The 12,528-nt window shown below is 36.2% G+C and overlaps 1 protein-coding gene across 1 annotated transcript in view; it reads right to left on the bottom strand.

Moving 5' to 3' along the window:
* LOC107094665 (exocyst complex component 6B-like) overlaps positions 1–12,528 on the bottom strand; it is a 136,959-nt gene that overhangs the window by 43,762 nt on the left and 80,669 nt on the right. The window contains exon 18 of the mRNA XM_015390432.1: positions 3,651–3,792. Coding sequence (XP_015245918.1) covers positions 3,651–3,792 — 142 coding nt within the window. The remainder of the gene's footprint in view (positions 1–3,650; positions 3,793–12,528) is intronic.

Here is a 12,528-nt window from a genome sequence, read left to right as displayed (position 1 = left end):
TTTGGGGCTGCTAAAGGTGTTTCCTTCCATGGCCGTCGAACCTCATACTGGATTTTTATTTTTATTTACCATTTTTGTTCCTCTAATGGTATCAATTTTTTGATAATTACATTTTCTTTACAGTGAACCCTTGTTTTTTATGGGGGTTACGTTCCAAAAAGAAATGCATAATCTGTAAAGTAGTAACCTTTATGTTTTTACAATTGTATTAAAAACTTGTCCAGACTTATATCCCCCTTCCTCGATGATCACTATAAATGTTCACGATCGCTTCTGCTCCAGCATGATCGGAGAGGCCGTCCGAGGCCGTTCTTGTTAGTATTAAATGCGCTTCGTACGGAGTGAACAGCACTCGTTGATGGTCCGGTATCTGCATCCTCCTCCTCTTCCCTGTCCGGTTGCTGCCCATTTGATACAGTGTTCTAACTTTTGTGCAGATAATGTTCGTATCCAGCATAATGTTCTTTTTTTTTGCAGTCATTTACTCACAAAGCTAATACCGACTCCATCCTTACCATCCTCTCATCGTGGACAGTTGCAACTCTTTTTAAATCCTAATCAAAATGTATTGCTGCTGTCGTCCTTATGATATATCCTCCTTCTTTATGGAACGAACGAAAGATTCCTTCATTCCGTAATGGCGACCAACAGCCGCACAGCTTCTACCCTCCTTTCTGCGATAGTTCGCATCTTCCTCTGCCTATTAGGCCCGTCCGCAAGTGCTTTTGTCGGTGCAGAACATTTTGACGACATTATGGGTTTTGGAGAAAGTTTGTAAACTTAAATATGGCAAAACTGTTTTACGTACATGTTTATGAAAATATTAAACCTAACATTATTATTACCCAGGTAGAGAAGAGCCGTGGAGACGGTTTAGCCAATCAGAATGCAGAACACGATGCCAATCCGTGGAGCAGTGAGGCCGTGAAAGGTGAACGGTGTTATAACGAGGGGGGGTTCACTGCATTCTGTTTTTTCGCCCCCTGGTTTAACATCTTTCAGTCTCTTGGCAATGCCTCCATTTCTTCCAACCAGTCACAATCCAGTTAATTTAACTTTTAATCCCTTTTTTGTGCCTTTTCATTTCCTCTCCTTTGTGAAAGTACATTTAATTTCCATTCTCAGTCATCTATTTCACTTTTTTGTCCTTTTGTCTGCTTTTTTTTTATTTCATTAAGTTCACACCTACCTCTCATTCCATCCTTTTTTCCCTAAACTCTTTTATCCAGTTCAACACCCCCCACTGTTTTAAACCCTTAACTTCCTTTAAGTGATAACTCTGAAAAACTCTGCTTTTCCTTTCAATGTCTAGGTCTTTACAGTTTAACCCTGTCCACTTGATAAGCTCAATAATATTTTTTTTCCACATCCCAACTTCTCATCAAGTCTTTGGTAGTAAATATTTTTCTCTTTTAATCCTCATTACTTGTGTATTTTCTTCTGTCTTTCTTTAAATGCGCTTCTCGTGTGACCGTCTACTGTATCGTCAGTCAAACTTCCTAACCCCTTTTCCACAGAGAAGCAACTCTGCGGCGGCGCTGCAGCTCTGCACGCATGTCACTTCACATCAGGTCACAAACACACAGTGTGACCCGCTCTGTGACTCTAAGAACCTTGATCATGTACAGACCGAGCCAATCACGCCTCACACTCTTTCAAGTCTGCAAATCCTTTATCTGCCAAAAGTCTGAGTCCTAAAAGTCTCACAAATAAGGGAGATGGGAGGAGGAGGAGGGAGCAGAGAGACCGGGTGGGGGTTAAGAAGATGATTCGCTCTTCTAACGCTTTAATTGGTTGTTCCACAGCGCCCCCTGTGCTCTTAAGAGCAAACATAGCATTTGAGGTTCTTTTGATTTAGAGTAAATCTTAATTTTTTCTTTTTAAAGATGCATTAGTCGACCAGTGTTAGATTGGTATGTGAAATAGAAATAACCACAAAAATTAGTTGGTTGACTTTGTGATTTAAAATGCAGGAAAAGAAAACATGAGATCAAAGAAAAATTGTGGAAAAGCAGAAGTACAAAATACACACAATAGACATCAACATTATTGCAATCATCTTCACATCACATTGAAAAATTCTAAAACTGGGATTTACTATTACGGTAAGAAAATTTACTTTTCCATATCAAATAGTGAAGGTTTACTAAAAAAAAAAAGAACATAATTAGTTGAAAACATATTCAAAGCTTGCAAGTTTAAAAATGTAATAATCATTAAAATAATATAGCATTATTTTTTTTATTTATTTTTAAACATTTTTACTAAAAGTTTTATTACTTTATTAAATTTTAAAGTAGTTCAAACTTGAATTCATTGTGAATTAAAAATAATTATTTAAGTATTTATTTTGTAAAATGTTTATTAGGCTACAAAAATAACCAAAAATAACCCTATAATAAAATATTACTATCTCCTTCTAACAAAGACTAACATCCAATTGGAGCGATAAAACCGATAACCAATCAGCTGATCTCTAACAGTTTAACCCCGCCCTCCTGAAGGATGGCAGAGAAATTTATGACAAACCTAAAGAGAAAAATCCAGTAATTAATAAAATCAAAACAAGAACAATGTGTTTGTAGTCCAATATGAATTATGTAAAAATATTGAGTGTGCATTTTTCATTATTGAAGCACATATTGATTTAGCTTTTTACTTTTCTTTCTTTCTTTATATTCATAGATGGAAAATCTTTTAATTTAATACTGATTAATCATTTATCCAAACAGATCTATGTATTCTGTTTTGTTTTTATTTGTTCTTTCATTCTTTTTTGTTCATTGTTTGTTTTCATTGTTTTTTGTTCTTTTTTAGTCTACTTGGCTCTATAAAAAAAAAAAATGAAAATAAAGACCAAGCTATAAAAAAAAAAAAGGAATTTAAAAGACCGATTGAACATAAACTATGTTCTACAATTACACAGAGTACATGTATTGGCGTATCATTAGATAACATAATATGACATCAACTCCAACTGGGGGACATGGCTTGGTAATGCTAAGTTTCATCTATAAATAGTATTTTGTATAATTACTAAATCAGGATAAATAAAAAAACAAAAAAAGTACAAATACTTAAAAGAAATTAGCACTTAATCGAGGCACCAAATGATTCAAAATAATTAAGGTCCATCACGACGACAGAAATATTTTATATCATTTCAAATGTTTTGCTGCTAGTTTTACTAAATTACATTAGCAGAGAAGCGTTTTTTCCACAAGATTTATTTTGTTTGTAATGTTTTTGCAGAATTTAAAAAAATAAATAAAAAGACCTTAAAAATAAGAGCTTTCCTGGTTTAAAAGAATCAAAGCGAACAGGTTAAAGTAGATATTTGCTCTGTTTATCGTTTATGATGAATGTTACCTAAAAATTAAATATAAAATTCACAGGATTATTAAGGACCGGTTGGAGTTTTTGATTCATTTTGACATTGGCAAATTTGAAAAATGATTTTTTATTTTTATTAAATTCTACTTTTATTTTGTGAAATAATAATTTTGAAAGGTGTACTCCTTATAACATCAAATCAAGATAAAAATAAACAACTATGCTGTGAAAAAGCAAAAGGATAACTTATCGATTAATTAGCCAGTAACCTGTTTGAGCAACAATAAGCCTGAAAAGCCACGAGCGTGGACACTCACTCTCACACTCGTTGAGGTCGACGTTGAGCTGGTGCAGAGCTCCGATGGAGATCTGCCGGACCTCTGGGTCCAGCAGCAGCTGCATCAGGGAGGTGGAGATGTGCTTGCAGGCCGACATGCAGGCCGTCTGGGCTACTTTCCCCTGAGGAAGACAGAGAAACGGAGGATGTGTTTTATGCACTGATCAAAGAGTGGGACAGGGCTCTGATGCAGGGGCTTTGTTCAGCCCTCGGCTGCAAACGCAAATCTGTGGCCGAAGAGTGGAGAGCTGTTCTGTTTGAACTGGGCAGATCCGACCTTAAACTGAATTTTAATGCTTATATTTCATCAAAATATAAGCATTATATAAAATATAGCTCAGAATCTAATAATCTGACAATTCTGTAAGTTACATAAATTTAAATCCGTAGGTAAAATAAATGATTGAAAAATATTGAACGCAATGAACTATAAATGAAGGGGTTAAATATCCTTTTAAAAATATATATTTTAATATGGATTATTTGACTGAATTAAAGGGCAGTAAGCTCATTTTGAATGGAACTGGAAATATGTCTCATGAATTGAAGAGAGAGCTGTGGGTGTAGCAGAAAATTGTCAATTACCTAAACCTGATCAGTTTAAAATATTAAACTGTGATAAAATTAATCAGACTAAAAATATAGAATTTGTCTTAATCTCAGATTTGTCAGTAGTGAATAATCTACTTAAGTTGGAATATTAAAGAATTGATTTAGCAAATTGATATTGATGATATGCCTTAAATCTTGTGCAATCGTTTCATTTGACTGAATTCTAACTCCTTGCAATGAGCTTTTTTTGTTGTTTTAAAGATTACTAAATTATATTTGGATCATACTGAACTGCACTGCAATGGCCTGAACTAAACTGTGACCTGGTGCTGTGTGATTTTGCCCCCCCAATAATTTTTTTTTTAAATATCAAATTGCAATTTTATTTCATTTATTTCCTCTGACTTAACCACAGGCATATCCATGTACGGCCCCGGGGTTTCATTGTTTTCATGGCCTTCAATCCTCTCTGTTCAGCTTCCAGCTATGCAGGACTTTACTGCTGCATTAAAGAGAAACACAGTAACGCAGCTCACTCTGAGTTGATGTAATGTAACGATTCATTGAGCATCTCTGATTATGAAATAGGATTTTCTCAAATTGCAATTATAATACAAATGCAATTAATGCCCAGCCCTATTCTGCTGATACGTTTAAAGCAACTGTGATTAAATGATGAATTGTAATCAGAAAATAAATCTTTTGGAAAATGCTGATCTGGATTGATTGGTTTGAACCAGAGTTTATAAAACTTTGTTTTTAATGTCTCCAACAGGAAATGTTTGTCAGCCTAAACGGGCTGAAAAAGTGTTGATTGGAGTCGAGTCAGTTAATAACAGTTTAATTAAAGTTCACCAAATATAAACCGCTGTAAAACATTTAAACTGAACCCATTTTTACATTTCTGTAAATATGAATATATATATATTCATCCTTCATTATGTGTGCAAAACTACTACGGTTTTCGCAATATAGCCACAATTTAAAAAAAAAAATAACACAATTTTCAAATCCCAGAGCCACTCTGTTTTGGTAATTTTACAACTAACAGGAGTAAGACGCTAATTTTCTCACTCCGGCGCTTTAGGCGGCTGTGATACTCTTAAATTAGGTTTGTCCACCCCACAGAATGGAAGAGAGCGCTGCAGCTAGTGTTTAGATCCCTTTACGAGAGTAGAAGTAAGAATTTTATATTCAGCTGTGACACTACTGTAAAGTCCTTTGTCAACATACTCTGAACCGAATGAGCCTTAAAATGTCATGAAAACATTGAAACCCTGAAGTGAAACATCTTCAAAGTAAAATTGCAATTTTGGTTGCAAAAAAACCCCAACAAAAATCTGCAAAAAAGAGACCAATAGAGAGAGCATCCCTTAATGAACTTTGGGCTCAGGTGCAGTTAGGATGATAAAGTAGAATAACAAAAATTACAGCAGCGGATAAGGAAGTACATGACAAGACATTAATTCAAAAAAACCAGAACATGTGTTGGTGTCTGAGCAGACAGACGTGTGTAATCTCAGCGATTAGCCGCGGCCTCCGTCTCGACCTCCACGTCTGCATTCCTGCACAATGAAGCAAGCAGATCAAAGGGGGACGGACGGACGGACGGACGGAGGTAAAGCTCGGAACCGGCAGGGAAAGTCTGTGATGAAACATGTTTTGTTTTCTCCTAATCATTAAAAGACAATTTTCATTAGACTTCATTTCCTTTTCCTTTAATCCTTTAACACAGATTTGACGAGATGTTACGTTGGGAGCACAAATTTACCTTCTCACCATCACGAAACGCAGAGTCCAAAGAGGGGAAGTGAATGTTTGTACAGAAGGGCTTCATTACACAAATGAGTCCTGACGAGACTTTGATGTGTCTGGCTGACACAAATGGTCACAGAGCAACAGCCCTTCAGGTGATTAATAAGAAACAAACATTCATGCCCTCTGTCTTTAATCACCTCCATTCATCACACACAAAAACGCAGGTTTGGACACAGCAAATAGGACAAACGCATCCACTGCTTTTATTGAGCATCTGCTGGAAAAGCTTCAGCTAATAAAATAAGAACATCACTTAAAATCTAAACAGCTCCATAGCTTGGAGAAATTATTTTTCATCTCTGAACATCAGCAGAACTGGATCAGTTTCCTCAGCCGCTCATTGATCACTCATTCATTAAACCCGTCAGCTGCTCTAGGAGTGGTGATGATGAGATTTGTTATTGAAAATACAGGAAAAAAAATTTCATTTTATTTTTATTAAACAGACGTTAACCAAACTAACAAAAATATACCCTTGCTGTCTGATATCTAAACACTAGGGGATGAAAACCCCAAAATTTGGAACACTTAAAGTGAAGACATTCAACAAAAATATAACAACCCTCCTTCTACAGAGCATCAGTAATTGCATTCAAATCTGAAACAATTATAAAACCATCTCATATTTTAATTTAAAACTAAATATATATAATTTTAGTCCTGCTGCTGTTTCTTATGTAACAGAAAACCTTGAATTACCAGACAGTTTTCTAGGGATTAATATGCAGGAATATTTTTTGCTGCTCTCTATAGAGCAGGGGTCACCAACGCGGTGCCTGTGGGCTCCAAGGGGCGTTCAAGGACCACATGTGGTGCCCTCACTTTCTTCTGAAAACAGAACAAATCATCAGTGGGCTAAGTTTTAATATTTTTTTTATTCAGTTGCTCTTCTTTTTAAAGGGGAATTTCGCATTTTATTTTATTTTTTTACATTGGGCCCTTGATTTTATGTTATTACATCATGTTCTACTCACCCTTATGAGTTATGTGTCATTTGCAGCCGTTCTGAAGATATTCGGTTAGGTTATATCCAAGTAACGTCTTCCTATAGGCAACGACTTGAAGGTACAAACTAAACTGTTTATAATTTATTCTTTATGGTACGCCAGCATTCATAACGTGTAGGCAAATCACTGTCCCCCAGACAGCCATGGTTATATTTTTTATATTTATATCTTTGAAAAATAAAGCTAAAAATAAAATAAATCCAGCCGGACTGGAGTTTTTTTGGTTTTAAAAAAACAAACAAAAAAAACTCTATTTAACTAATGTACATTACACCAGGCGGCTACGCTCTACCCCTTCTATTCATTCGGGTAGGTAATCTGAATCGTTCAATTCCATCTGGAGAGCGAGATCATCTGTGGTCGTAGCACTAGTCATCTTCCAGGCATGTGAGTAAAACTAGCAGCAGTTCAGCGGACAGGATGAAGGAATGGTAGCTGGCGCACGTGGATGACATCATACACATGCCGCTTTGTTTTAAAAAAAAAAAAAATGGAAATCTAAAAAAAATAACCGTGGATGTCTGGGGGACAGTGATTCGCCTACATGTTATGAATGCTGTACCATAAATGATAAATTATGAACAGTTTAGTTTGTGCCTTCAAGTCGTTGCCCATAGGAAGAGGTTACCTGAATATAACCTAACGGAATATCTTCAGAACAGATCCAAATGAGACAAAACTAATATGGGTCAGTAGGACATCATGTAATAACCTCAAATCAAGGGGCCAATGTAAAAAAAAAAAAAAAAAAAAAAAAAACGGTGTTACCCTTTAATTAATTATAGATCCTTTCATCATATTATAGAGATTTCAAAATGACAATATTCAAAAGAAAATCACAAATTAAAAGTCAACAATCAAAGACTAGACTTCACTCTAGTCACTTTTAGAAATAAAAAAAAAGTTGCCAAAGGGGTCTAAATAGTCAAATTATATGGCAACAAAGTTGCTTAGATGGCAACAATGTCTTCCATCACTGAAGTGAACATTGCAAGTCACTTTAGCCAAGAGTTTGCTTCATACACTCGCAAGTTTCACAGCACAACAAACAGAAGCATCAAGTCAATTTTGAAACTTCATATCTAAATTAATTTTAAACTATAATTAGAATGAGTGTGTAAATATAGAGTATGCCATATAATAGACTTTACATTGTTTTAAAATAGTTATTGTTACTCATTCTGAGGCTTTTTATTTTATAGTGTAGGTGGGTCATGATTAACTCCATGAATAGAAACCCTTCAACGTATCAAAAAGTCTGGATGATGTCATTTAATGATTATTAGTTTATAACCCTGTGTTCTCTTAAAGCATGTCTACTGAGAAAAGAACTTCAGCTACAAGGAATACCTCTCATTAAGACAGGTTATATTAAGTTATATTTTGCTGTGAGGATCATTTCATAGCATTTTTGCTGCTCAGTTTATTGCTGCTGTGACAAACAGTCCCTTGTAGTTTCTTTAATCTATCCCATCTTATACACTTCACTGGACAGCAGCTGGGTTGTATGTTTCCAGAACTGAGATCCACCTCAGGAAAGTGTCTGGACCACAGTTCATTGAAGAGGCAGCTTTAAACTCAAACCCGACACACAGCCAACACGTGTGAGCCACATATGTTTGGGAAACACAGACATACGACTGAACGGATATCCTCCAATACTACACCGGCCTCTGAACTCCCAACACACACTCCACACAGTCCCAGAGGTCAATTATCACAGGGGGAGATCGAGCGTGAAATTAGCTAATTCTATTTACATGGCCTGAACCTGGACGGGCTGAAGCACTGAAACACAAAAGGACGTCTGTCTGACACAAACGCTGTCGCCTCAGACCTCAGTACAGACGACTGGCAAGTATTAGTGTGGAGAGGAAACAGGACAGGAGAGAAGAAAAGGTAAAGGAATGAAAAGGGGGGAGAGAAAGGATAGGAAAGAGGAGGGAAAGAAGGGGTAGGAAAGGAAGAGGGAGGGGAATGCAAGCAAATTAAGGGAAAGGATGGCAGTGAAGAGCAAGGAAAACAATATTTACAGAGGAAAATCTGAAAATAAGCATAAATCATTCCTGAAAGAATTAGCCAAGGTCAGCCGATCACAAACCAAAGCCTGTGACTGTTTAAGGTTCTGAAGATTTAAAGCATTAGGGTGTTAGCCGTTTCGCACTAAAACTTTTACATATTTATAAGCATACAGCTTGTCTAATGACTAAAGGAGCTTTAAAATAAAATACTTAGAAGTTAAAGAATTAGATAAAGAAGGTTTGAAACTGTGCGTCATTAAGAAAAGACAGAATGAGGAAAGACCAATAACAACCCAGCCACATTGAAAAAAAGGGAAGGACTGATGCACAATGCAAGGTAATAATAAAAAAAGGAAAGATTTTAGGTCTATGTACATGCTGCCCATTTAATCCTGTTTTTTTTTTAATGAGAAATCCAAAAAGTTGTTGTTTTTTTTTTGGAATTGAAAGACTGATATTAGGTCTTTTTTATTTGGTTGTTTACCAATTTGGGGTTTGGGAAAACAAAAACAAAAAAAACACAAAAATAAACAAGCTTTTGTTTTTCTATCTTTTTTCTATTTGGAAATCAAGAAAAGGTTAGCTTTCAGATTTTGGATTTCCTGTTCCAAAATCAAAATGGAATGACCAGCATTTTCAAGGACCATTTTGTCCTTCCAAATTTCTACTTTTACTTCTGAATGATTCGGAAAACCTTTCTTTTGTCTATTTCTTCTAAGTACAGAGAGCTGTTCATAAAAACTCAATAAAAGCACCTCGGCGCTTAACAAATGAACAAACAGAAAAGACATATAACAGGCAAAGTGAAAAAAAGAGGACAGGAAACAAGTCTGGTTGCACTGAGAAACAGAAACAACAAGGAAACTAAACGATTAAAGACAAAAAAAAAAAAACAACAACGTGCATTTAGTAACAATTTTAAAACATCTGGATACAGAGCATTTTGATTCCATTTCAGCCTCCTATTGTTATTATTCCAGCCCCAATAGCTGACCTAATTGCTCACTTTACTTTACCTGCCTGACACTCCCTGGTTACTAATTATAATTTATCTTATCCACCTGTTCCTGCTGCTTGATATACAGTTTAGCACAGCTATCCGGGACAGATAATTGATGATGTTTTTGTTTGCTTGAGTTTGAGTTTTTATCCGTAGTTCATGTTTTCATTCTCGGAGGCCAGTCGTTAGAGAGGATTGTTACCGTTGTTCCTGATCATGTCCTGGCTCTTGTCCACTGAGCTTGCCCTGTTCCTGTTTTGGCTCAGTAGAGGGAGCTAGTTTAAAGTCCTGCAGTCTTCCTGGTGCCATGTCTTGCTCTGCCTCTGAACTGCTGAACCTGCCTGTCTCCATCTGAGCTCGTCTCCCTGAGCTCACTTTTGGACTCCTGGAGCCCAGAACCAGCCTGAACGCTCAGTGGATTCCTGTGTCACTGGATCTGTCTATTACTGTTTGGATCGGAACCCCTGGCCGGGTTGGGGACTCCTGGATCTCAGATCTGTCCTGTTCTGACCTGTTCTGATCTGTCCTGTTCTGTCCTGTTTGCCTGACCTGGCTGTTCCCTGGGGCTGTGCATCGTGGACACTCTGGGCGGCTCCTGCCGCATCTCTTTGGCAGTCCATCGGATGGATCCTGTCTCACTCAAGAGGATGGACTGAACTGTTGAACCAAAGTGGCAGTGATGGGTGGTGCCTGCCTCCCCCTGCAGCCGCAGCCACTCCACAGCTCCGAGCGTCTGTTTGTTTCAATAATAAACGGCGTGAACTTTCCCACTGCCTGTATCGCCTCGAATTGTGGGTCCTACATTTTCAGCTCATGACACCTTTATGGAAATGCCACAAAAATATACAGTGGGTCCTTCTACAACTATCAACATTTAATGTAACATCTAAAGAAATTACCTCAGCTAATAAACTTTGTGACTTATCGTCTTTTGCCTTAAATGTTACTGAAAAGGATTAAAACATCTGAACCTATTTAAATACATGTATATCTTGATTCTTGTAACCAATTCAAGCAGAGATAGGATATGGTTAGCGTAAAAAGAGAGGTCCCCCCGTCTAGTTTTTTGTACCATAAAAATCCTCTAGTCTAACTGTAAATGTAAAAAAGGACACCAAAGAGACCACAAGGTCATAATTTGGTCATAATTTGGTAGCCAAAGAAACTAAGATTGAGAGTATTATGAAATGCAGCCATAAACCCTGCATTTGTATAAAATACACAGGATGGTTTTTTTTTTTTTTACCTGATCTCATGTCAGAGTGAAGAAAACCACAGAGAAGGCATTTCAGGGCATGCAGCATTTAAATCTTCCCACTTGGTTTGGACTTCATAACATTAAACATTGGTAAATATATCTAATCTCAATTCTGACACAGAATTTGTTTAAATGTCAAACATGTTTTATAGACATAAAAATCTTTAGTTGTATATATAAAATACAGCCCAATCAGTCATTTTCTTAAAGCAGGTAATTTTTTGACATTTTTCTAAAAGAGTCCCTTGTAATGGGAATAACATTTAATAGATGTATGGCCAGATTGGAAACACAGAGAGAACCTGAGGAGAAAATTTTCCAAAAATAAAAGCCTCTATGTAGAAAACATTGGTTACTACAGCTAAAGAAGAGTCAACAGCCAGACCACTGAGGTGACTGTGGGATCTGTACATGAGCATTGCCTTTCAGACAAGAACATGCTCCATTTCACAGTGGTATTTACTTTTTAGGCTGCCTGTACTAAGCATCAGAAAATGGAGTTAAATAATTTCCCCATTCTGACTTTTTTTTCTCTGTGTGAGCAAACTAAAGAAAAGTTCTTCCCCTCATATCAGTATTCCCACTTTCCTTAAATGCATTACAAATATGGCTTTTGTTTGAATTAACTGTTGTTGTTTTTTAAGACAACACATAATGCAACATAACTGAGATGCACTTAAACCCTCACAAGTGATTTTTTTATGTATAGAAAAGTGAGACTTGTAAACATCAAAAAGTATCCAATATGAAATATGATGTTGATGCAATTCTGTCATCTATGTGGCAATGCTAGTAGACGATAAGCAGAATGAAAACATATAAATCTAAAAAGCATTTTTTCATTTAAGATTCTATAATATATTTTCCAGTATGGTGACAATCAAGTAGACCTGGTTCATGACAGAGCTTCTAAATCTTTCCATTGGGTCCCAGTTTGTTGAGTCTCAGAGCTTCTACATTTCTTTAGACTTTCTCATCATTTAATATAGCTCTCAGAACAATATGAAATCAATATAACAATCAAGCATCTAAAAAGGAGAGTAGAAGATTTATTTTATGCTTTAAGACCGAATGCGTGAATATCTAAAGATTAAAAAAAGCTTGAGAGAAAACCTTACAGTGAGCTTAATGTGCATTCCACACACTAAATATGTACAATCACGAGTTAAAAACAGAAAAAATAAATTAAAAAAAAGGTTTGT

The sequence above is a fragment of the Cyprinodon variegatus genome, unplaced genomic scaffold, assembly GCF_000732505.1.
Source record: "Cyprinodon variegatus isolate N-32 unplaced genomic scaffold, C_variegatus-1.0 Scaffold499, whole genome shotgun sequence".
In the NCBI taxonomy this organism is placed as follows: domain Eukaryota; kingdom Metazoa; phylum Chordata; class Actinopteri; order Cyprinodontiformes; family Cyprinodontidae; genus Cyprinodon; species Cyprinodon variegatus.
Note: the sequence above shows the minus strand (reverse complement) of the source record. Positions and strands in the feature narration are given on the sequence as shown.